The sequence below is a fragment of the Onychostruthus taczanowskii genome, unplaced genomic scaffold (assembly GCF_017590055.1).
Source record: "Onychostruthus taczanowskii isolate IOZ18803 unplaced genomic scaffold, ASM1759005v1 scaffold297, whole genome shotgun sequence".
NCBI lineage: Eukaryota > Metazoa > Chordata > Aves > Passeriformes > Passeridae > Onychostruthus > Onychostruthus taczanowskii.
This window is the reverse complement of record NW_024500316.1, coordinates 52,691-78,003: the sequence shown is the minus strand read 5'-3', so window position 1 is coordinate 78,003 and position 25,313 is coordinate 52,691. Positions and strand designations below refer to the sequence as shown.

Sequence of the window (25,313 nt, the reverse complement as noted above, 5' to 3'; positions counted from 1 at the left end):
CCCCCCATTCCCCCCCCATTCTCCCCATTTCCCCCCATTTTCGCCATTTCCCCCCATTTCCCCCATTTTCCCCCTTTTTTCCCACATTTTTTCCCATTTTCCCCCATTCCCCCCCATTTTTCCCATTTTCCCCATTTTCCCTGCTTTTCCCCATTTTCCCCATTTTCCTCATTTTTCCCCTTTTTTACCCGTTCCCCTGTTTTTCCCATTTTCCCCCGTTTTCCCCATTTTCCCCTTTTTCCCTGTTTTTCCCATTTTCCCCTTTTTTACCCGTTCCCCTGTTTTTCCCATTTTCCCCCGTTTTCCCCATTTTCCCCCTTTTCCCTGTTTTTCCCATTTTCCCCTTTCCCCCCATTCCCCCCCCATTCTCCCCATTTCCCCCCATTTTCGCCATTTCCCCCCATTTCCCCCATTTTCCCCCTTTTTTCCCACATTTTTTCCCATTTTCCCCCATTCCCCCCCATTTTTCCCATTTTCCCCATTTTCCCTGCTTTTCCCCATTTTCCCCATTTTCCTCATTTTTCCCCTTTTTTACCCGTTCCCCTGTTTTTCCCATTTTCCCCCGTTTTCCCCATTTCCCCCCATTTTTCCCATTTCCCCCCATTTTTCCCCGTTTCCCCCATTTTTCCCCGTTTTTCCCGTTTTCCCGGTTTCTGGCAGGATTTTGGACGGGCGCAGCCCCCCCCGGCCATGGGGCAGAGCGAGTCGCAGCAGGAGGCCGAGGTGGGACACGTCCCTGTCACCCCAGGGCGGGGACACGGGGGCTCAGCTGTCCCTTGTGCCTGTCCCTGTCCCTGTCACCCCAGTGCGGGGACACGGGGGCTCAGCTGTCCCTTGTCCCTGTCCCTGTCACCCCAGGGCGGGGACACGGGGGCTCAGCTGTCCCTTGTCCCCGTCCCTGTCACCCTGGTGTCCCCAGGCCAGGGACACGGGGGCTCAGCTGTCCCTTGTCCCTGTCCCTGTCACCCTGTCACCCCAGGGCAGGGACATGGGGGCTCAGCTGTCCCTTGTCCCCGTCCCTGTCACCCTGGTGTCCCCAGGGTGGGGACACGGGGGCTCAGCTGTCCCTTGTCCCCGTCCCTGTCACCCCGGTGTCCCCAGGGCGGGGACACGGGGGCTCAGCTGTCCCTTGTCCCCGTCCCTGACACCCCAGGGTGGGGACACGGGGGCTCAGCTGTCCCTTGTCCCTGTCCCTGTCACCCCAGGGCGGGGACACGGGGGCTCAGCTGTCCCTTGTCCCCGCAGGGCTCGGCGCTGAGGGGGCCGCTGGCCATCTTCAGCAGGGAGCGGCTCCCGGTGAGGGTGGCATCACTGTCCCTGTGTCCCCATGTCCCCATGTCCACGTGTCCTCATGTCCCCGTGTCCTCATGTCCCCATGTCCCCATGTCCCTGTGTCCCCATGTCCCCATGTCCCCAGTGTCCCCATGTCCCCATGTCCCCATGTCCCCATGTCCCCATGTCCCCATGTCCCCATGTCCCTGTGTCCCTGTGTCCCCAGTGTCCCCATGTTCAAAGGCACAGTGTCACCATGTCCCCAATGTCCCCATGTCCCCACTGCTGCTCAGCACCCCCTGAAGGGACACAACCTTGTCCCCTGGGGGCGTGTCCCGGTCCCCAACACAGCCACGCCCCTCCCACCCTGGCAGCGCCATCGGTCACCCCCTGTGCTTGTCTCCATCCCCTGGGGACACCGGGGACAGGGTGGGGACAAGGTGGGGACACCCCTGTCCCCCCGCAGGTGCTGGGGACCATCCTGGGCCTCGCCGTCGTCGCCATGGCCGTCGCCGTGCTGGGCTGGTGGCTGCGCCTTAAGAGTGAGTGCCACCGCCGGGCTGGCGCTGGGGACGGGGGGGACAGCGCTGTCCCCTCACACCGACCCCTCGGTGTCCCCTCGGTGTCCCCAGAGGTCCCCGCGCAGGAGCCGCCGCGCTACCGCTTCCGCAAGCGGGACAAGGTCCTGTTCTACAGCCGCAAGATCATGCGTAAGGTGACCCTCGGGGCGGCGGCGGGGGTGGCACCGGGCCGCCGCGGCGGGTGACACCGTGTCCCCGCCCTGCCAGGTGTCCCAGTCCACCTCGTCGCTGGTGGACGTCAGCACGGCCAGCGGCGCCGCGCGGCCCCGCAGCCGCAAGAAGCTCAAGGTGCTCAGCATCGCCAAGAAGTGAGCGGGGCCGGATGTGTGCCTGGGATCTGCCCCTGGGATCTGTCCCTGGGATCTGTCCCTGGGATCTGTGTGTGGGGTTGGGGGATCTGTCATGGGATCTGTCCCTGGGGTCTGACTGTGGGATCTGTGTGTGGGGTTGGGATCTGGCTGTGGGATGGGGGTCTGACTGTGGGATCTGTCCCTGGGATCTGGCTGTGGGGTTGGGATCTGTCTGTGGGGTTGGGATCAGTCTCTGGGATTGGGATCTGTCCATGAGCTGGCCCCCCGCTGTCCCCGCCCTGTCCCCACGCTGTCCCCGCCGTGTCCCCATGCTGTCCCCTCGCTGTCCCCAGGGTCTCGGCCAGCTTCCTGCGCATCCAGAAGGAGCCCCCCACGCTGCAGCTGAAGGAGCCGCCGCCCTCGGTGCTGGAGGCCGACCTGACCGAGTTCGACGTGGCCTCGTCACACCTGCCCTCCGAGGTGCTCTACATGCTCAAGAACGTCCGGTGAGCGGGGCCGGGGTCTGTCTGTGGGGCTGGGGTCTGTCTGTGGGGCCCCGGTCTGTCCGTGGAGCCGGGGTCTGTCTGTGGGGTCTGTCTGTGGGGCCCCGGTCTGTCTGTGGGGCTGGGGTCTGTCCATAGGGTCAGGATCTGTCTGTGGGGTTGGGATCTGTCTGTGTGGTCGGGGTCTGTCCGTGGGATGTGTCCATGGGATCAGGGTCTGTCCTTGGGCTTTGGGATCCATTTATGGAATTGGGATCCATTGATGGGGTCGGGATCCATTGATGGAATTGGGATCCATTTATGGGGTCAGGACCCATTGATGGGGTCAGGATCCATTGATGGGATCGGGATCCATCCCTGGGGCCAGCACTGGACCACAGGGATCGAACTCCACCCTTGGACACCTCTCCAAGGGCACCCCTGGATCCCCCTCTCCATGGCACGTGGGGCAGGTCCCCCTGTCCCTGCTGTCCCCATGGCATCCCTGCGGTGTCCCCGTGTCCTGCTGTCCCCGTGGTGGCACGGCTGTCCCCGTGTCCCGTCTGTCCCCGTGGTGGCACGGCTGTCCCCGCAGGGTGCTGGGACACTTTGAGAAGCCGCTGTTCCTGGAGCTGTGCAAGCACATGGTGTTCCAGCAGTGCCAGCAGGGCGAGGACGTGTTCCGGCCCGGCCAGCCCGACACCAGCATCTACGTCCTGCAGGAGGGCAAGCTGGAGCTGCTGCTCACCGAGACGGTGCGGGGACGCCTGGGGACACGGGGGACGCCTGGGGGGACAGCCCACAGCTGGCCAGGGATATCCAGGAGATGGCCAAGGACACCTTGGGACAGCCAGGGGACACCTGGGGACACCCAGGGGTGTCTGGGGAACATCTCAGGGAGAGATGGGGACACTCAAGGACGTCCAGGAGACACCTGGGGCACCTGGTGGACACCTGGGTGACACCCTGACCCCCATGGGTATCTGGGGAACATCTCAGGGAGAGATGGGGACACTCAAGGACATCCAGGAGACACTCTAGGGGCAGCCAGGGACACACAGGGGATACCTGGAGACACCCAAGGACACCTGGGGGACACCAGACACAGTCAGGGACACCCCAGGGGCTTTCAAGGACACACAAGGACACCCAGGGCACATCTGGAGACACTCAGAGACAGTTGGGGACACCCTGGAGACAGCCCAAGGACATTCAGAGACACCCCAAGAACAGCCAAGAACATTAGAGGGCACACAGGGAGCAGGCAGGGGACACTCAGGGGACACCAGGGGACACTCAGAGGACACCAGGGGACACGGGCTGTGTCCCAGCAGGACGGGAAGGAGACAGTGATGAAGGAGGTGTTCCCTGGGGACAGCGTCCACAGCCTGCTCAGCATCCTCGACGTCATCACGGTACCGGCCACGTCCCCAACGCCCTGGGGACGTTGCGGGGGCTGTCCCCAAACCCTGCCACACCCAGCTGGCATGTCCCCAGTCCCCCCTAAGCTCAGTGGGTGACTGTCCCCAGCCCCCCCAAGCTGTCCCCAAACCCCTCCAACGCAATGGTGGCCATCCCAACCCCAACCACAACTGTCCCCAAACGTCACCAACTGTCCCCAAACCCCTCCAGCCAACTACGGCCACCCCAAACCCAACTGCCCAAAACCCCAGTGCCACCCCTGCCCGCCAGCTGTCCCCAGGCCCCCTGGGTCCCCTGACCCCGCGGTGTCCCCAGGGCCACCAGCGGCCGTACCGGACGGTGTGCGCCCGCGCGGCCGAGGACTCCACCGTGCTGCGCCTGCCGGTCGAGGCCTTCTCAGCCGTCTTTGAGAAGTACCCCGAGAGCCTGGTCAGGGTGGTGCAGGTGAGCTGGGCTCCGGGGGACCCCCGCGAGGTCCCTCAGGGTGGCAGGGGAGCCACGGTGGCCTCGTGTCCCCCCGCAGATCATCATGGTGCGGCTGCAGCGCGTCACCTTCCTGGCCTTGCACAACTACCTGGGCTTGACCAACGAGCTCTTCAGCCACGTGAGTTCAGGCTGAAATTCGGGGGGTCCTGGGCTGCGTCGGCTCCCTCTGATGTCCCCCCAGTCCCTCTGATGTCCGTCTGTCCCCAAACCTGCAGGACATGCAGCCCCTGCGGCTCTTCCCGCAGCCTGGCCACGCCGCCCGCACCAGCCCCGTCCGGCACGGCAAGCGCAGCCTGGGCAGCACCGACGAGGGCCGGGACACCGGTGAGGCACCAGGAGGGTCCTGAGACCCCCGACCCCGAGCAGTTCTGGGGTCTCCATGCTCAGTTTTGGGGTGGGGGGGGGTCTCATCCCGCAGCCGAGCTGATGAAAACCACCGGCCTGGAGGCGCCGGCACCGCCGCCGCTGCTGAGCCGCTGCATCTCCATGCCCGTGGACATCTCCGGTGGGTGCCAGCCCTCCCAGGGGTGTGGCTGTCACCCGGGGGTGGCTTTGTCCCCGTTTGGTGACCCCCGTGACCCCGCCCAGGCATCCAGAAGGCTCCGCGCTCCGATTTCGACATGGCCTACGAGCGCGGGCGCATCTCGGTGTCGCTGCAGGAGGACAGCACCGGCGCCTTCGGGCAGGTACGGGGTGGGGTTTGTGCTGATCCCACCCAAATCCCGCCCTGAATCCCACCCCAAATGCCACCCAAATGCCACCCCAAATTCCACCCAAATTCCATCCCGAATCCCACCCAAATCCCGCCCTGAATCCCACCCCAAATGCCACCCAAATCCCACCCCAAATGCCACCCCAAATCCCACCCAAATTCCATCCCGAATCCCACCCAAATCCAGCCCGATTCCCATCCTGAATCTCACCCTGAATCCCACCCTAAATCCCACCCAAATCCCACCCTGAATCTCACCTGAAATCCCACCCAAATCCCATCCCAAATCCCACCTAAATTCCACCTAAATTCCCCGATTCCCACCCAAATCCCACCCAAAATCCCCTCCAAATCCCCCCCAGGTGTCCCAGGAGCCCAAGGAGCGCAAGTCGGTGACGCTGGAGGAGCAGCCCTCGGGGATCTACCACTACAGCTCCTGCGAGGAGGACGCGGCCACGGGCACGGGCACGGGGACAGGGACGTGTCCCTTTGGGCCCTTCCAGGGCCGCCAGACCAGCGACATCTTCGAGGAGGCCAAGCGAGAGCTCATCAAACTCATGAAGGTCGAGGTGAGGGCGGCCAGGGCGTCAGCAGGGCTTTGTGGGGTCAGGGTGGGTTCCTGGTGGGCTCCTGGTGGTCCCCCGTGGCTTTGTGGCGGCCTTAGTCACCTTTATGGTGGTCCCCTGTCTCTTTGGGGTGGTCCCCACTTGTCACTTTGTGGTGGGTTCCCATCTCCTCATGGTGGCCTCCTGGTCGTCCCATCCCCTTGTGGTGACCCCTCAATGGTCCCGTTCTCCTTCCCAGGACCCTTCTCTCCTCAACAACCGCGTCCTGCTCCACCATGCTAAGGGTGGCACGGTCATCGCCCGCCAGGGTGACCAGGTGGGTTTTGGGGGCTGTCACCTTGTGGTGGGGCAGAAACAACCCCAGAACCAGAACACCACGCCGTGGTGGTGCTGGTGGGACCTGCCAGGTGACGGGGGACATTTCTGGCAGGACGTGAGCCTGCACTTCGTGCTCTGGGGGTGCCTGCACGTGTACCAGCGCATGATCGACAAGGAGGAGGACGTGTGCCTGTTCCTGACACAGCCTGGCGAGCTGGTGGGACAGCTGGCCGTGCTCACTGGGGAGCCCCTCATCTTCACCATCAAGGCCAACCGTGACTGCACCTTCCTCAAGATCTCCAAGTCCGACTTCTACGAGTGAGTCTGTGTCCTTTGGTGTCCTCAAGGGGCCCCAGGACCTGGTGTGGATCCATCTTGTGATGGATCTCCGTGGCTTTGCGGTGACCTTGGGGATCCCGCATCTCTTTGGGATGGTTCCCCATCACTTCGGGGTGGTCCCCTCTTTGGGGTGGTTCCACCACAAGAACATCTCCCCAGGGAATGTTCCCAGCCCCATGGTGGAATTGCGGGGTGTCCTGAGCGAGGCCACCACGATCCTGGTGGTTCCCCTCCTCCCTGGGGTGCTCTGTGGCGTTCCCCACCTCAGGGGGGACATTTTGGGGTCACCAGGGTGCCCTGTTTCCCCCAGGATCATGCGGGAGCAGCCCAGCGTGGTGCTGAGCGTGGCCCACACCGTGGCCGCCCGCATGTCGCCCTTCGTGCGCCAGATGGACTTTGCCATCGACTGGATGGCCGTGGAGGCTGGCCGGGCGCTCTACAGGTGAGTGGCCACACCCAGGTGTCCACCTCAGCTCGGGGAGGGACACCAGGGGTGCCACAGGCGCTGTCCCCAGGCAGGGGGACAAGTCGGACTGCACCTACATCGTGCTCAACGGGCGGCTGCGCTCGGTCATCCAGAAGGGCAGCGGCAAGAAGGAGCTGGTGGGCGAGTACGGCCGCGGGGACCTCGTGGGCGTGGTGAGTGTCACCCTGGGGACACCTTGGGGACAGTGCTCAAACGTCCTCGGGTGGCTCCACGGCCTCGTCCCGCAGGTGGAGGCGCTGACGCGGCAGCCCCGGGCCACCACGGTGCACGCCGTGAGGGACACGGAGCTGGCCAAGCTGCCCGAGGGGACCCTCAACAACATCAAGCGCCGATACCCACAGGTACCCCCGGGTGTCCCTTGGGGTGTCCCCGTGTCCCCACGGCCCAGCTGGTGGCTGTGACTGTAATTAAAACCAACTTCAATTAAGGAGTTAATGAAGCTGTTGGAGGAGGAGAGTGGAGGAAGGGGTGGTAGCACCTGAGGTCTTGAAGAGTGGGTGGTGGTGGCACCTGACAGCCTCGTTTTGGTGACACTTGAGGTCTTGATGGGTGGGGCGTGGTGGCACCAGAGGTCTCCAAGGACAGGCAGTGGTGGTGGCACCCAAAAACTGCTGTAGAACACTAGTTTGGGGTGTTGATGAGCCTCTGCCATGTCTGATGGCCATCCTTGTCCTTGTCCCCACAGGTGGTCACCCGGCTCATCCACCTCCTGAGCCAGAAGATCTTGGGGAACCTCCAGCAGCTCCGCGGGCCCTTTGCAGGTAGGACCTGGGGACAACGGGGCGGCCTCTGCGGGGCTGGTGGCCGTCACCAGAGCGGTGTGTCCACTCCTCCGTGTCCACCCAGGGCCCGGCCTGGGCATGGCCTCCAGCTCAGAGCCCATCAACCCCACCAGCAACCTGTCGACGGTGGCGGTGCTGCCCGTGTGCGACGAGGTGCCCATGGCAGCCTTCACGCTGGAGCTGCAGCACGCGCTCAACGCCATCGGTGAGTGACCAGGGACACTGACCATGGCAGTGACCGTCGGACGGTGACCGTGGGTCACGGCATGCTGGTGAACTGGGGTGGTGATGGTTGCAGCCCCACAGGGTGGTCTTGGCCGTGGTGGGCACCATGAGGGTGACGGTGGCATGGTTGCAGCCATAGCATGGTGACCACAACTTGATGGCGTGATGGTGGCCACAGCATGGTGCTGACCATGGCACGGTGACCACAGCACGACAGTGACCGTGGCACGGTGGTGACCACGGCCCCATGGCATGGTGGCAACCATGGCATGGAGATGACCTCAACTCCATTGCCTGGAGATGACCACATCCCATAGCACGGTGGTGACCATGGCCTGGAGATGACCACATCCCATGGCACAGTGGTGACCATGGCCTGGAGATGACCACATCCCATAGCACGGTGGTGACCATGGCCTGGAGATGACCACATCCCCATGGCACGGTGGTGACCATGGCCTGGAGATGACCACATCCCATGGCACAGTGGTGACCATGGCCTGGAGATGACCACATCCCCATGGCACAGTGGTGACCATGGCCTGGAGATGACCACATCCCCATGGCACGGTGGTGACCATGGCCTGGAGATGACCACATCCCCACCTCCACAGGCCCCACGCTGCTCCTCACCAGCGACATCATCCGTGCCCGCCTGGGTTCCTCGGCTCTGGAGAGGTAAGGGCGGTGGGCAGCGGCGTGGCCGCGTCCCCCAGGCCGCTGCTGACCGCTCGGTGCCCCGGCAGCATCCAGGAGTACCGGCTGTCCGGCTGGCTGGCGCAGCAGGAGGACCTGCACCGCATCGTGCTCTACCAGACCGACTGCACGCTGACCCCCTGGACGCTGCGCTGCATCCGCCAGGCCGACTGCGTCCTCATCGTGGGGCTGGGCGACCAGGAGCCCGCCCTGGGCGAGGTGGGAGAGGGACGTGGGGGGGACAGGGACATGGTGGGGACAGGGACATGGGGGGCAGCCAGGAGCCCACCCTGGGCGAGGTGGGACAGGGACATGGGGGGGACAGGGACATGGGGGGCGACCAGGAGCCCACGCTGGGCGAGGTGGGACAGGGAACAGGGATCTGGAGGTGGGACACAGGAACATGGGGACACAAAATACGGGGCCACATCCCAGCTCTGGGGGTGTCGCAGCGCTCCGGGGGTGACACAGCCCCGTGCTGGTGCCACCACAGCTGGAGCAGATGCTGGAGAACACGGCGGTGCGGGCGCTGAAGCAGCTGGTGCTGCTGCACCGCGAGGACGGCGCCGGCCCGGCGCGCACGGTCGAGTGGCTCAACATGCGCAGCTGGTGCTCGGGCCACCTGCACATCCGCTGCCCCCGCCGCGTCTTCTCGCGCCGCAGCCCCGCCAAGCTGGTGAGCGTCCCCTCCCCGGGCGGCCGGCCCCTCCGCGGGGGTGGCCGCTGTCACCGTCACTGTCACCCGCTGTGTCCCCGCAGCGGGAGATGTACGAGAAGGTGTTTGAGAAGAGCGCCGACCGGCACAGCGACTTCTCGCGCCTGGCGCGCGTCCTCACCGGCAACACCATCGCCCTGGTGCTGGGCGGCGGCGGCGCCAGGTGGGACACGCCTTGTCCCCATGTCCCTGTGTCTCCATGTCCTCAAGTCCCCCTGTTCCCATGGACTGTGTCCTTGTCCCCATGTCCCGTGTCCCCATGTCCTCATGTCCCCCTGTCCCTGTGGCCTGTGTGCCCCTGTCCCCATGTCCCATGTCCCATATCCCTGTGTCTCCATGTCCCCGTATCCGCACGTCCCTGTATCCTGTGTCCCCATGTCCCTGTGTCCCCATGTCCCAGTGTCTTCATGTCCCTGTATCCTGTGTCCCCATGTTCCTATGTCCTCATGTCCCCCTGTCCCTATGGCCTGTGTGTCTCTGTCCCCATGTCCCATGTCCCTGTGTCCCCACATTCCCGTATCCTCATGTCCCTGTATCCTGTGTCCCCATGTCCCCGTGTCCCCATGTCCCAGTGTCTCCATGTCCCATGTCCCTGTGTCCCCATGTCCCAGTGTCTCCATGTCCCTGTATCCTGTGTCCCCATGTTCCTATGTCCTCATGTCCCCCTGTCCCTATGGCCTGTGTGTCTCTGTCCCCATGTCCCATGTCCCTGTGTCTCATGTCCCCGTATCCCCATGTCCCTGTATCCTGTGTCCCCCTGTCCCCACGCCCTCCTCCCACCCCCAGGGTGCCCACAGCCCCCAACTGATCCCGGTTTTCCCTGGACTGTCCCTGGCAGGGGCTGCTCGCACATCGGGGTCATCAAGGCCATGGAGGAGTCGGGGATCCCCATCGACCTCGTGGGGGGCACCTCCATCGGCGCCTTCATCGGCGCGCTCTACGCCGAGGAGCGCAGCGCCGTGCGCACCAAGCAGCGGGCACGGGAGTGGGCCAGGGTGGGTGACAGGGACACGGCCAGGGTGGGTGACAGGGACACGGCCAGGGTGGGTGGCGGGGACACAGCCAGGGTGGGTGACAGGGACATGGGAGTGGGCCAGGGTGGGTGACAGGGACACCCAGGGGGCCCACAGCCCCCGACTGATCCCGGTTTTCCCTGGACTGTCCCCGGCAGGCGATGCTCGCACATCGGGGTCATCAGGAACATGGAGGAGTCGGGGATCCCCATCGACCTCGTGGGGGGCACCTCCATCGGCGCCTTCATCGGCGCGCTCTACGCCGAGGAGCGCAGCGCCGTGCGCAGGATGACAGGGACACGGGAGTGGGCCAGGGTGGGTGACAGGGACATGGGAGTGGGCCAGGATGGGTGACAGGGACACATGGGAATGGGCTAGGGTGGGTGATGGGGACATGGGAGTGGGCCAGGGTGGGTGACAGGGACATGGGAGTGGGCCAGGATGGGTGACAGGGACACGGCCAGGGTGGATGACAGGGACACGGGAGTGGGCCAGGGTGGGTGACAGGGACATGGGAGTGGGCCAGGATGGGTGACAGGGACACATGGGAATGGGCTAGGGTGGGTGATGGGGACATGGGAGTGGGCCAGGGTGGGTGACAGGGACATGGGAGTGGGCCAGGATGGGTGACAGGGACACATGGGAATGGGCTAGGGTGGGTGATGGGGACATGGGAGTGGGCCAGGGTGGGTGACAGGGACATGGGAGTGGGCCAGGATGGGTGACAGGGACACATGGGAATGGGCTAGGGTGGGTGATGGGGACATGGGAGTGGGCCAGGGTGGGTGACAGGGACATGGGAGTGGGCCAGGATGGGTGACAGGGACACATGGGAATGGGCTAGGGTGGGTGATGGGGACATGGGAGTGGGCCAGGGTGGGTGACAGGGACATGGGAGTGGGCCAGGATGGGTGACAGGGACACATGGGAATGGGCTAGGGTGGGTGATGGGGACATGGGAGTGGGCCAGGGTGGGTGACAGGGACATGGGAGTGGGCCAGGATGGGTGACAGGGACACATGGGAATGGGCTAGGGTGGGTGATGGGGACATGGGAGTGGGCCAGGGTGGGTGACAGGGACATGGGAGTGGGCCAGGATGGGTGACAGGGACACATGGGAATGGGCTAGGGTGGGTGATGGGGACATGGGAGTGGGCCAGGGTGGGTGACAGGGACATGGGAGTGGGCCAGGATGGGTGACAGGGACACATGGGAATGGGCTAGGGTGGGTGATGGGGACATGGGAGTGGGCCAGGGTGGGTGACAGGGACATGGGAGTGGGCCAGGATGGGTGACAGGGACACATGGGAATGGGCTAGGGTGGGTGATGGGGACATGGGAGTGGGCCAGGGTGGGTGACAGGGACATGGGAGTGGGCCAGGATGGGTGACAGGGACACATGGGAATGGGCTAGGGTGGGTGATGGGGACATGGGAGTGGGCCAGGGTGGGTGACAGGGACATGGGAGTGGGCCAGGATGGGTGACAGGGACACATGGGAATGGGCTAGGGTGGGTGATGGGGACATGGGAGTGGGCCAGGGTGGGTGACAGGGACATGGGAGTGGGCCAGGATGGGTGACAGGGACACATGGGAATGGGCTAGGGTGGGTGATGGGGACATGGGAGTGGGCCAGGGTGGGTGACAGGGACATGGGAGTGGGCCAGGATGGGTGACAGGGACACATGGGAATGGGCTAGGGTGGGTGATGGGGACATGGGAGTGGGCCAGGGTGGGTGACAGGGACATGGGAGTGGGCCAGGATGGGTGACAGGGACACATGGGAATGGGCTAGGGTGGGTGATGGGGACATGGGAGTGGGCCAGGGTGGGTGACAGGGACATGGGAGTGGGCCAGGATGGGTGACAGGGACACATGGGAATGGGCTAGGGTGGGTGATGGGGACATGGGAGTGGGCCAGGGTGGGTGACAGGGACATGGGAGTGGGCCAGGATGGGTGACAGGGACACATGGGAATGGGCTAGGGTGGGTGATGGGGACATGGGAGTGGGCCAGGGTGGGTGACAGGGACATGGGAGTGGGCCAGGATGGGTGACAGGGACACATGGGAATGGGCTAGGGTGGGTGATGGGGACATGGGAGTGGGCCAGGGTGGGTGACAGGGACATGGGAGTGGGCCAGGATGGGTGACAGGGACACATGGGAATGGGCTAGGGTGGGTGATGGGGACATGGGAGTGGGCCAGGGTGGGTGACAGGGACATGGGAGTGGGCCAGGATGGGTGACAGGGACACATGGGAATGGGCTAGGGTGGGTGATGGGGACATGGGAGTGGGCCAGGGTGGGTGACAGGGACATGGGAGTGGGCCAGGATGGGTGACAGGGACACATGGGAATGGGCTAGGGTGGGTGATGGGGACATGGGAGTGGGCCAGGGTGGGTGACAGGGACATGGGAGTGGGCCAGGATGGGTGACAGGGACACATGGGAATGGGCTAGGGTGGGTGATGGGGACATGGGAGTGGGCCAGGGTGGGTGACAGGGACATGGGAGTGGGCCAGGATGGGTGACAGGGACACATGGGAATGGGCTAGGGTGGGTGATGGGGACATGGGAGTGGGCCAGGGTGGGTGACAGGGACATGGGAGTGGGCCAGGATGGGTGACAGGGACACATGGGAATGGGCTAGGGTGGGTGATGGGGACATGGGAGTGGGCCAGGGTGGGTGACAGGGACATGGGAGTGGGCCAGGATGGGTGACAGGGACACATGGGAATGGGCTAGGGTGGGTGATGGGGACATGGGAGTGGGCCAGGGTGGGTGACAGGGACATGGGAGTGGGCCAGGATGGGTGACAGGGACACATGTCCTGTGTCCCCATGTCCCTGTGTCCCCATGTCCCAGTGTCTTCATGTCCCTGTATCCTGTGTCCCCATGTTCCTATGTCCTCATGTCCCCCTTTCCCTATGGCCTGTGTGTCTCTGTCCCCATGTCCCATGTCCCTGTGTCTCATGTCCCCGTATCCCCATGTCCCTGTATCCTGTGTCCCCCTGTCCCCACGCCCTCCTCCCACCCCCCCAGGGGGCCCACAGCCCCCGACTGATCCCGGTTTTCCCTGGACTGTCCCCGGCAGGCGATGCTCGCACATCGGGGTCATCAGGAACATGGAGGAGTCGGGGATCCCCATCGACCTCGTGGGGGGCACCTCCATCGGCGCCTTCATCGGCGCGCTCTACGCCGAGGAGCGCAGCGCCGTGCGCACCAAGCAGCGGGCACGGGAGTGGGCCAGGGTGGGTGACAGGGACACGGCCAGGGTGGGTGACAGGGACACGGCCAGGGTGGGTGACGGGGACACAGCCAGGGTGGGTGACAGGGACATGGGAGTGGGCCAGGATGGGTGACAGGGACACGGCCAGGGTGGATGTCCCTATGGCCTGTGTGTCTCAGGGTGGGTGACAGGGACACGGCCAGGGTGGGTGACAGGGACATGGGAGTGGGCCAGGATGGGTGACAGGGACACATGGGAATGGGCTAGGGTGGGTGATGGGGACATGGGAGTGGGCCAGGGTGGGTGACAGGGACATGGGAGTGGGACAGGGTGGGTGACGGGGACATGGCCAGGGTGGGTGACAGGGACACGGCCAGGGTGGGTGACAGGGACATCCCCACCCCAGGGACCCCCCCAGCCTGTGTCCAGCTCTGCCCAGCTGGTTCTAAGCTGGCCTCTTCCTGTTTTTCTTCCTCTTGCTCTTCTTCCCTCTCCTTTCCTTCTCCTCCTTCTTCCTGTGTTCTCCTCTTTTCCTGCTCCATCTTCTTTTCTTCTCCTTTTTCCTCTTCTTCATTTCTTTCCCGCTTCTTTTCTCTTTTTGTTTTTTTCTTCCTTCTCCTCCTCCTCCTCCCCAGTGCATGAATTCCGTTTTTGAGACCGTGCTGGACCTCACCTACCCCATCACCTCCATGTTCTCGGGCTCGGCCTTCAACGCCAGCATCAACCGAGTCTTCCAGGACAAACAGATCGAGGTGTGTCCCCCTCAGATGTCCCCCCGGACCCCTCCCCGATGTCCCCACGGTGTCACCTAGCCCGTGCCGTCCCCGCAGGACCTGTGGCTTCCTTACTTCAACGTCACCACGGACATCACGGCCTCGGCCATGCGGGTGCACACGGACGGTGAGAGCTCCCTGGGGACACGGCGGGGACACACTGGGGACAAGGGGCAGGGGTGGCATCCTGAGCCCCCAGGAGCTGCTGACCCCACCTTGGGGACATCAGCAGGGCGGGGAGGGGACAGTCGGGGCTGCACGAGGCGCTAACACCGCTGCTGACCACTAACCCCAGTAACCCCCTGTGCAGCATGGGGACACGGTGGCAGTGCTGGGTGGGGACACGGCGGTGACGGTGGGGACATCGAGGCGGCGGGGTCATCCTGGAGGTGGTGGGGACATGACGGTGGTGTTGGTGACGTCACGGTGGTGGTGGGGACATGGTGGTGGTGGTGGGACCATTGTGGTGGCTGCCCCTCGTCCTCGCCCGCTGCCGGAGCTCACCTGGGACATTGAGCCGTCCACGGCCACCCCGCTGCCGGTGGCCCCTGCCCGTCCCCCCTGCTGGCCTCTAATGCCCACTAATCCCCGCTGACCCCTCTAACCCAGCCCCCTCCCCACACCGCTGGCTGCCAACGTCCCCCCCGTCCCTCTGTCCCTCCCCGGTCACCCCCCGCGGTCCCCGGTGGCCGTGACCGTGTCCTCTCCGTCCCCAGGCAGCCTCTGGCGCTACGTCCGAGCCAGTGCCTCCTATACCCCCTACCTGCCTCCGCTCTGCGACCCCAAGGACAGCCACTGGCTGGTGGACGGCTGCTATGTTAACAATGTCCCAGGTCAGCACCTCGCTCGCCGGGGCCACCCCCCAAAAAAACCACAAAACGCCAAAAAACCCCCCAAAAACCACCCCAAAACCACGTCCAGAGCGTCCACACCACCGGTCAGGGTGCACCGGGGTTCCTCTGCCCGCCACGGGGCCGACCCGTGGGGCGCAGACGTATCCCGGCGCGGGCAGGGCGAGCGGCGAGGGCGGGTGCCGGGGCGGCGCCGGCGCTGACGGCGTTTCCCGGTTCCGTTCCCGGTTTCCCGGTCCCGTTCCCGGTGCCGTTCCCGGTTCGGCCGGCGCAGGCTCGCTCTGGCGCTACGTGCGCGCCAGCATGACCCTCTCGGGGTACCTGCCCCCGCTCTGCGACCCCAAGGACGGAAACCTCCTGATGGACGGGGGGTACATCAACAACCTGCCAGGCAAGTGCGGCCGCCGCGGCACCGGCGGCACCGCGGGCGCGGGGCGGGGGCTCGGCCGGCGCACGGACAGACGGACGGACGGATGGATGGACGCAGCCAGGGTGGAGCGGAGACGCCTCTCGCTCGATTTGGCAGCGTCTCGGTGGCGTTGATGGGCGAGGGATGGCTGGCTGTTGTCTGGCAGTGGGTTTTTTCCTGTGTCGGATGGTTTTTCCAGAACGTTCCATGGGTTTTCATGGTTGGGATCCATCCATCTTCCGTCTTCTCCCAGTGGTTTTTCCATGCCAGGCAGCTTTCCAGAACTTTCCATGGGTTTTCATGGTCGGGATCCATCCGTCTTCCATCTTCTCCCAGTGGTTTTTCCATGCCAGGCAGCTTTCCAGAACGTTCCATGGGTTTTCATAGTCAGGATCCACCATGCAGGGTGGTTTTCCAGAACATTCCATGGTATTCCATGTGTAGCATCCATCCTTCATTATCTCTTGATGCCTTTTCCATGCTTGGTGGTTTTTCCAGAACATTCCATGGATTTTCATGGTCAGGACCCATCCATCTTCCACCATCTCCTGGTGTTTTTTCCATGCCAGGCACTTTTTCCAGAATATTCCAGGTTTCTTCATGTGCAGGATCCATCTTCCATTCTTCTTCCGTCATCTCTTGATGTCTTCAATGCTGGTTGGCCTCTTGCGGCAGCTCCACCCTCTGTCACCTCCTGGTGTCATCTGGTGTCACCTCCTGGTGTCACCTCTTGCTATCATCTCCTGGTGCCATCTCCTGGTGTCACCTCCTGCTGTCACCTCCTGGTGCTGGTGTCCTTTGCCTCGGTCTCCATCCTGCGCCGTCCCTGGGTGTCCTTGGTGACCTCCTGGGCCATCTTTACCTGTCACCGTCCATCTCTGGACGTTCCCACCTCCAGGTGTCCTCTCCGTCCTCCTTCACCTCCTTCCATCTCTTGATGTCCTCTCCAGGCTCCTCCGGGCATCTTCCGGCCATTCTGTGTCACCTCTGGTGGCCTTGGGAGGTCACTCTTGTCCCCTCCATGTGCTGGGGACCTTCCTCCATCCTGCAGCCTCATCACCACCGCGTCGGGTGACTCTGGTGGCATCCTTGGGTCTGAAGCCACCTTTCTCCACCATCATCATCATCCCTAGGTGTCCTCCAGGATCACCTCCAACCCCTTCTCTATGGAAATGACCTTCATCATCATCACCATCATCATCCCTTGATGTCCCCCAGGACCTTCTCCATCCTCCTCCCCCACCAGCTTGTCCCCTGGTGTCCCCTGATGCCACTGATGCCACCCCCCTTCCCGTGTCCCCTCCTGTGGGGGGGACACCTCCACCCTCCACCCCGCCCCCCTGGTGCCCCCCGACGCCGCTGACCGCCCGCCGTCCGTCTGTCCGTCTGTCCCCGCAGCCGACATCGCGCGCAACATGGGCGCCAAGACGGTGATCGCCATCGACGTGGGCAGCCAGGACGAGACCGACCTGTGCAACTACGGCGACTCCCTGTCGGGCTGGTGGCTCCTCTGGAAGCGCCTCAACCCCTGGGCCGAGAAGGTCAAGGTGAGAGCGCGGGGTGGCCCGGGGGGACAGCGGGAGGTGGCACCAGGGGACACCCGGGGACGAGGCCAAGCTGGTGGAGATGGCTTGGGGTGGAGGAGGATGGAGAAGGTCCTGGGGGACATCAGGGGATGATGATGATGGTGATGATGACGATGATGATGATGAGGATGACAATCATGATGACAATGATGACGATGCCAACAATGATGACAATGACGATGATGATGAGGAAGACAATCATGATGATGATGACGATGATGATGACAATGATGACGATGACAACAATGATGACAACGACGATGATGACGAGGATGACAATCATGATGATGATGACGATGATGAGAATGACGATGATGATGACAATGACAATGACAACGACGATGATGATGAGGATGACAATAATGATAACGACAATGACAACAATGACAACGACAATGATGATGAGGATGACAATAATGATAACAACAATGACAATGACGATGATGATGAGGATGACGAGGTGCTGGGCGCGTCCTGAGTGTCGGGTCCCGGCAGGTGCCGGACATGGCGGAGATCCAGTCGCGCCTGGCCTACGTGTCCTGCGTGCGGCAGCTGGAGGTGGTCAAGTCCAGCTCGTACTGCGAGTACATCCGGCCGCCCATCGACCGCTTCAAGACCATGGACTTCGGCAAGTTCGATGAGATCTACGTGAGTCGGGGCTGGGGGTGGCTCGGGGGCGTTGGGCTGGGGGGCTCCAGACGTGGGTTGGGGTTCTTCGGTCATCGTTGGGATTCTTCGGTCATTTTTGGGGTTCTTTGGTCATTGTTGGGATTCTTTGGCTAATGTTGGGGTTCTTTGGCCATTGTTGGGGTTCTTCGGTCATCGTTGGGTTTTTTTGGCCATCATTGGGGTTCTTTGGTCATTTTTGGGGTTCTTTGGTCACCGTTGGGGTTCTTTGGCCATCGTTGGGTTTTTTTTGGCCATTGTTGGGGTTCTTTGGTCATTGTTGGGGTTCTCCAGCCATCACTGGATGTCCTTGACCATCCGTTGAATGTTCTTGACTGTCACTTGGGTGTCCTGGTCATCAGCTGAGGTGTCCTTGACCATTAATTGAGCACCCCGGTCATCACTGGGGTGTCGTGGGCCATCTCGGGGGTGTCCGGGCCACTGTCCCCTGCCCACTGTCCCCTGTCCCCTGCCCACTGTCCCCTGTCCCCTGCCCACTGTCCCCTGGCCGCCAGGACGTTGGCTACCAGCACGGCAAGGTGGTGTTCGAGGGCTGGAGCCGCGGGGACGTCATCGAGAAGATGGTCAAGGACCGGCGCTCGGCCGACTTCTACGAGAGCAAACGCATGGACGTGAGCTCGGGGACACGTGGGGACACCTGGGGACACGGGAGGGGTATGGCAGGACACGGAGGGTGGTGGCTCATTGGGGACCTTCCCTGGCTCGCCGTGGGAGGGGCCTCCCCAGCCTTGTCACTGTCCTTTGAGGGGTGTCACCTCCTGGGTGACCTTCCTGTTACTATCACCCTGTTCCTGTCACCCTCCTTGTCACCCTTTGTCCCCCTGGTCCCTGTCCTGTCCGTCCTTTGCCCCATCGGTCCCTTCCGTGTGCCCGTCCTGTCCCCTCTGTCCCCTGCAGGTGCTCAGGTGTCCCCTGCAGGTGCTCACCTGTCCCCTCACCTGTCCCCCGTGGTGTCCCCTCAGGTGCTCACCTGTCCCCTCACCTGTCCCCCGTGGTGTCCCCTCAGGTGCTCACCTGTCCCCCGTGGTGTCCCCTCAGGTGCTCACCTGTCCCAGTGCCGGTTTCACGGACCTGGCTGAGATCGTGTCGCGCATCGAGCCCGCCCAGTCCTACCTGTCCGACGGCTACGGCGACGGTGACAGCGGGGACAGGGAGGGGACAGCGAGGGGACAGCACAGGGACGGGGAGGGGACACCCCGGGGGTGTGGATTCAGGGCTGGGGGTGGAGATCTGAGGCTTGGGGGCCAGGATCTGGGGGCTGGGATTTGGGGACTGGGGTTTGAGGGCTGGGATTTGGGGCTGCGGTTTGGGGCTGGGATTTGGGGGCTGGAATTGGGGGGGGACCCCCGGTGGCACCGCCCCTCCCCCCGCGCCCCGGGGGTCCCCAACGTCCCCTCCCCCACCCCGGGGGTCCCTGCCCTGGCCCCCCCCGTTCTGGCACTTTCCCACGGGGCCCAGGACCCCCGGTGTCCCCCCGGTGTCCCCCGGCACTGTTGCACTGTCCCGCTCCCCCGGCCGGCCACGGGGGGGCGCTGCTGTAAATTTTCCTTTTTTTTTTTTTTTTTTAACGGTTCTTACAGAAATCCAGGCCGGCTGGATGGGAATTGGTTAATTGTCGGTTAATTATTGATTAATTATTGGTTAATTATTGATTAATTATTGGTTTGTGGAGTCTTATTGCGCCGGTTCGGGAATTTCAAAAGAAAAGTGGCTGGTGGTTGATGGGGGGATGGGAATGGGAAAAATGAAAAAGGGAATGGGAAAAATGGGAACTGGGAATGGGACTGGAATGGGAAAAATGGGAATGGGAAAAATGGGAAAAATGGGAAAAATGGGAACTGGGAATGGAATTGGGAACTGGGAATGGGACTGGGATGGGAACTGGACGGGGAGAAATGGGATTTTTTTTTGTTTTTTTTGTTTAATCCTCAGTGTTTGGGTTTAATTCCTGAATTTTTGTTTAATTCCTGAATTTTTATGTTTAATTCCCAGTTTTTGGGTTTCATTCACGGTTTTTGAGGATTTTGCATCCACAGCCCCTCCCCCAGCCCCTAAATCCGTGATATTTTTACTTCCCACCGTTCCCATTTTTTTTCCCTCAGCTAAAACAATTCCAAAAAAAAAAAAAAAAAAAAAGACCTTGATCAGGATTTTTTTTTTTTTTTCCCATTGCCAAATTCCAAAAAAAATCCTCGGGAAATTTCGGAAAATGCCAAGAAACTCTGGGGAATTCCGGGAACTCTGGAAAGCTGCCGAGCACATCCCCAAATCCCCGGGAATTCCGGAATGTTCCGTGGGAACGGGGCACGGATCCCACATCCCCAAATCCCCGGGAATTCCGGAATGTTCCGTGGGGACGGGGCACGGATCCCACCCCACATCCCCAAATCCCCGGGAATTCCGGAATGTTCCGTGGGAACGGGGCACGGATCCCACCCCACAGCCCCGGGAATTCCAGAATGTTCCCGGTGGGAATGGGCTCCACATCCCCTCCCAACCCACAGGCAGGGACAATTCCCATATCCCGTGGAAATGTTGGGATTTCCCTTCCGGAATGTTCCGTGGGAACGGGGCACGGATCCCACCCCACATCCCCAGGAATTCCGGAATGTTCTGCGGGAACGGGGCAGGGATCCCACCCCACATCCCCGGGAATTCCGGAATGTTCCGCGGGAACGGGGCACGGATCCCACCCCACATCCCCAAATCCCCGGGAATTCCGGAATGTTCCGTGGGAAGGGGGCACGGATCCCATCCCAAATCCCTGAGGGCACTGGGAGGGCACTGGTTTGTACTGGGAGGGCACTGGGATATGCTGGGAGGGCACTAGGGTACACTGGGGTACGCTGGGAGGGCACTGGGATGCACTGGGAGGGCACTGGGAGGGCACTGGTTTGTACTGGGAGGGCACTGGTTTGTACTGGGAGGGCACTGGGAGCCAACTCAGAAGCTCTGGACCAGTAAAAAGGGGTTTGATGGCACTGGGGAACGGAAATTGGGAAAAATGGGGAGAAAAACGGGAAAACAGGAGAAGCGTGGGAAGGGAAGGTTCTGGAAGCCCCACCTTGTAGTTGATGGCGAAGGTGGCCGTCTGCATGGCCATGGCCAGCAGGTACACGGTGCTGTTCACCAGCGACGGCTCGAACTCCCGGCTCAGATCCACAAACTCCTCCTCCCTGCCCGGGAAAACCGGGATCAGCCCCGGGATCAACCCCCAAAAAATCACGGCTGTAGGGGTGGAATTGGGTCTGAAGTGGGTTGGGAGTGGGAAAATGGGAATTTATGGGTTATTCTGTCCATGGGAATGGATAAAATCCTGGGGGATTTGGGGTTTTTGATCCATGGGAATGGATAAATTCCTGGGGGATTTGGTGTTTTTGTTCTATGGGAATGGATAAAATCCTGGGGGATTTTGGGGTTTTTGATCCATGGGAATTCCCTGGGATGCAATTCCCACAGGAAATGGAGGGAAGTGCTCACCAGACTGGTTTTTATGGGACCAGGGAATGCTGCGACAGCAGGAACCGGGGGGGAAAACCCTGGAATTTTTTCGGGTAAAACCTCGATCCCGGAATTCCCTGGGAATTTTTCGGGATCGGGGCCTCACCTGGGCTCGCTGCGGGCCTGAGCTTCCCGGTAGAGGAACACCAGGCTCAGGAAATGCACCAGGAACTGCAGCAGCACCGTCAGCACCGTGTACAGGTTGAAGATGTTGGGAAGAGGCCTCTCCTTGGAAAGAGTCTTGAGGGGCTGGGAAAAACGGGAATAAAAACCGGGAATGTGGCACGGCAGGGTTGGAGGCCGAATCCTGAAGTTTTTCAGGGAATTGTGAGGGAATGTTGAGTCCGGGGGGGGGTTTTGGGTGTTTTGTTCCCAGGGAAATTGGGATTTAGGGGCTTTACTCCCAGCTGAGCCAGCTCAAAATTCCAGATTTCCATGGAAAAGCCTCAATTTGGGCCTTTTATGGCTCTTTCCCACTGCTCATCCCAAAAACTGAGATCCTGAGGGGAGAAATGGCTTTGGGAGGATCCCAAATGCAACATTCCACCCCTCCAGTTTCAGAATAATAACAACAACAACAACAATAATGATAATAATAATAATAATAATAATAATGGAATTTCTTACAATAAATGGGATCTTGGGAAAAAAAAAAGCCCCTTTTTCCCTCATTTTGCCAGATCCCACAGAATTCTTGGCTCCCACGGTGGATTTGGATCTGGAGCTTTGGGAGCCATTCCAAACCCTATTCCCACCTTCAGAAACCACTTTGTCCTGACCATAAATCTGATTTTTTGGAGGGGGGGAAGCCCCTTTTCCCCTAATTCGGGATAAATTCAGGAATTCCCAGCTCAGACCCGGAGATGAGGAGGAACTCTCGGGATCACCCCAGAGCCTCCCCCCGCCGGACCGCGCCTTTCCGCGACCCCAGACGGCATTTTTTCGGGGATTTTTCCTGGGGTTTTTTTGGGGGTTTTCCCCCCTCTCCACGCCCTCTCCCGCGGAATTCCCGGCTCCCACCTTGGAGCGGGAGATGAAGAGGAAGCAGCCGGCCAGGAGCAGCCCCTGCAGCGTGGCCTGCAGGTCGCTGAACTTGACGCCCTGCAGGAAGAGCACGCTCTGGCTGTAGGCCAGCACCAGCGCGTTCAGGGCCAGGATCTTGAACATCTGCAGCGTGGTCACCAGCGTGCAGCGGCCCTGCTTGATCACGTGGCAGACTGGGAGGGGAAAAAAACGGGAATTTTGGGGGTTAGGAACCTGGGAAAGGCCGGGGAGGGAGGGGAGAGGGGGTGTGGGCCGGCCGTGAGGGGAAAAAGGGCAGGAATTGGGGAGGGGATGGGCTCAGGATTGTTTAGGGTAAAACCAAGGTAAAAACTCAGGGTTTAGGGTAAAACCGAGGGTAATCCAGAGCCCAAGAGCTCCAGGGTTTGGGAATTCTGAGCTGGACTGGGCTCAGGATTGTTTAGGGTAAAACATCCCACCCCATTCCCGCCCCATTCCCGGGGTTTTTCCCCCTTTTCCCGGGCTGGGCACTCACTGCACTGGATGGAGGAGAGTTTGGAGGTGAAGGGGGCGGCGATGCTGGCGTCCCCCAGCTTCACCACGGGGGCCCTCTCCTCTTCCAGGTCCCTCAGCACCTGGCTCAGCCGCTCCTGCGGGACGGGAAGTTCCCAAAAATCCCAAAATCACCCGGGATGGCCGGAAAACGCGCTCCGAATCCGGAGGGAAAAGAGTGAGTTTGGGATCCCGCGGTGATGGGGTGGGAGGTGCCTTCCCACCCCCAGAATTCCAGGATTTATTCCCTGTTTATCACAGATCTCAGGTCCCTTCCAGCCCCGAGAATTCCAGGGTTTATCCCCTGGTTTTATGTCAGTTCCCACCTCCAGAACGCCTGGATTTATTCCGCGTTATCCCTTTTTCCATCACAATTCCCTCCCTTTTCCTCCATTTCCCACGGGATCCACGTGGAATTTTGGGAAGTTCCCTGCCCACAGATCAAGACTGGACTGGGATCGGATCCATTCCCACCCAAACCATCCCAGAATTCCCATTCCCTAAATCCCTCTGCTCCCAGGGTTGAAAACTCCCAGCTAAATCCCAATTCCCGACTCAACGCCAGGGCTGAAAATCCCGGGATAAATGGGAATTCCCACCCTGTGGACGGCCAGCTGCTCCTCCCGCTGGGCCAGGAGGCGCTGCTTGGCTCCTCGGGACGAGGGTTTGACATTCCCGGCCGGAATTCCGGGCCTGCTGTCCCCGAAGCCGTCCCGGGGCCGTCGCTTCCGCTCGGGAACGCGCTCCGGAGCGTTGGCCAGCAGGGCCACGCCTGGGGAGGGGGAAAGTCAGGGGAAAATCGGGGGGGAAAAGAGGGAAAATTCAGGGGGAAAATCAGGGAAAATTTGGGGGAAAAGAGGTGGGAAATCAGGGAAAAAAATTGGGATAGATTAGGGAAAAATCAGGGGAAAAAATAGGGAAAAACCAGAGAAAAAACAAGGGAAAAGCACAGAGAAAAACAAGGAAAATTCCCTCTATTTCCTTTCAGGGCCCCAAAGAACCAGCTCCAAAAGCTGGGAAATGCTGGGAGTGGCACGGCTGGGGTTGGGATCTGGGGCAAATCCAGGGAATTTTGGGAACGTGCTCACCCACGTCGGCGTGTTTGAGCGCTCCCACGTCGTTGGTGCCGTCCCCGCACATCAGGGTGCAGTAGCCGAGGCTCTTCAGCGCCGTGATCACGAATTCCTGCCCGGAAAAACACCGGGAAAAGCTCCCAAAATCCCGGAATTCCCAGCTCGGAGCGGGGTGGGAGGATGGGGACGGAGTGGGATTGGTGGGAAGGCTCCGAATTCTGGGAATTCAGGGCTGGAAGAGGCTCAGGATTCTTCAGGATCAAACCGGGGCCATGCCCCATTCCCAAACCCACAAAATCCCAGGAACTCAGAGCCGGAACGAGCTCCAAACCCTTGGGGACCACCCTAGGGCCATCCCCGCATTCCCGAAGATCCCAAATCCCGGGAATTCCCCTTGCCAGCCCCCCTCACCTTCTGCTTGGGCGCCACCCTGGCGAAGACGCGGACGTGGGGGATGAGGCGGAGCAGCCGATCCCGATCCCGCAGCCGGAGCTGCTCCAGCCCCTCCCCGGTCAGGCACAGCTCGAAGGGATCCGTCAGATCCCGCAGGGAATCCGGGAACGCCGGGAGGGCCACGGACCCGTCCCGGGAGCGCCACTGCCAGGGCAGCCCTGGGGGAGGGGGACTGATCCAGGGGGGGTTCCAGGGGGGATTCCAGAGGGGATTCCAACCCTAATGCCCACCTCCATTCCCAGCTCCCCAGACCCCTCTAATCCCGGAACCCCCTGGCAGTTCCCACTGCTATTCCTGATCCCATTCCTGATCCTACTCCCATTCCAGATCTCATTCCCACTCCCATTCCTGATCCCATTCCTACCTGATCCCATTCCCATTCCTGATCCCACTCCCAATCCCATAAAATTCTGGAATCCCAGAACCCCCCGGCCTTCCCACCGTTCCCATTCCCACCGTTCCCATTTCCACCATTCCCATTCCTACTCCCACCGTTCCCATTCCCGTTTCCATTCCTGTTCCCATTCCCACTGTTCCCATTCCCACCATTCCCATTCCCACCGTTCCCATTCCCACCGTTCCCATTCCCACCATTCCTGTTCCCATTCCCACCGTTCCCATTCCCATTCCCACCGTTCCCATTCCCACCATTCCCATTCCCACTGTTCCCATTCCCATTCCGTTCCCGTTCCCATTCCCACCATTCCCGTTCCCATTCCCACTGTTCCCATTCCCGTTCCCGTTCCCATTCCCTCCAATCCCACTCTCATTCCCACCATTCCCGTTCCCATTCCCCCCATTCCCGTCCCCAC

The 25,313-nt window shown here is 61.6% G+C and overlaps 2 protein-coding genes across 2 annotated transcripts in view; one reads left to right on the top strand and one right to left on the bottom strand.

The window, feature by feature from the left end:
* The first annotated feature begins 618 nt into the window (after positions 1 to 618).
* On the top strand, positions 619 to 19,975 carry PNPLA6 (patatin like phospholipase domain containing 6). Its single transcript, XM_041408253.1, has 35 exons — positions 619 to 723; positions 1,246 to 1,296; positions 1,739 to 1,814; positions 1,905 to 1,987; positions 2,061 to 2,161; positions 2,497 to 2,649; positions 3,221 to 3,380; positions 3,960 to 4,040; positions 4,363 to 4,491; positions 4,571 to 4,651; positions 4,749 to 4,857; positions 4,952 to 5,038; positions 5,122 to 5,219; positions 5,608 to 5,814; positions 6,050 to 6,127; positions 6,242 to 6,447; positions 6,779 to 6,910; positions 6,984 to 7,107; positions 7,183 to 7,296; positions 7,641 to 7,716; positions 7,802 to 7,942; positions 8,577 to 8,640; positions 8,709 to 8,877; positions 9,152 to 9,334; positions 9,418 to 9,536; positions 10,212 to 10,368; positions 14,250 to 14,366; positions 14,445 to 14,514; positions 15,104 to 15,220; positions 15,513 to 15,629; positions 17,046 to 17,194; positions 17,729 to 17,881; positions 18,415 to 18,531; positions 18,959 to 19,197; positions 19,957 to 19,975. Exons 1-35 carry the CDS (start codon positions 691 to 693, stop codon positions 19,973 to 19,975), a joined length of 4,110 nt encoding a protein of 1,369 aa, XP_041264187.1. The 5' UTR covers positions 619 to 690.
* ATP13A1 (ATPase 13A1) overlaps positions 19,972 to 25,313 on the bottom strand; it is a 17,240-nt gene continuing 11,898 nt past the window's right edge. The window contains exons 17-24 of the mRNA XM_041408251.1: positions 24,460 to 24,659; positions 24,064 to 24,160; positions 23,575 to 23,747; positions 22,959 to 23,073; positions 22,442 to 22,638; positions 21,528 to 21,670; positions 20,706 to 21,096; positions 19,972 to 20,022 (exon numbers count right to left, since the gene is read on the bottom strand). Of these exons, the coding sequence (XP_041264185.1) occupies positions 19,972 to 20,022; positions 20,706 to 21,096; positions 21,528 to 21,670; positions 22,442 to 22,638; positions 22,959 to 23,073; positions 23,575 to 23,747; positions 24,064 to 24,160; positions 24,460 to 24,659 (1,367 nt within the window). The remainder of the gene's footprint in view (positions 20,023 to 20,705; positions 21,097 to 21,527; positions 21,671 to 22,441; positions 22,639 to 22,958; positions 23,074 to 23,574; positions 23,748 to 24,063; positions 24,161 to 24,459; positions 24,660 to 25,313) is intronic.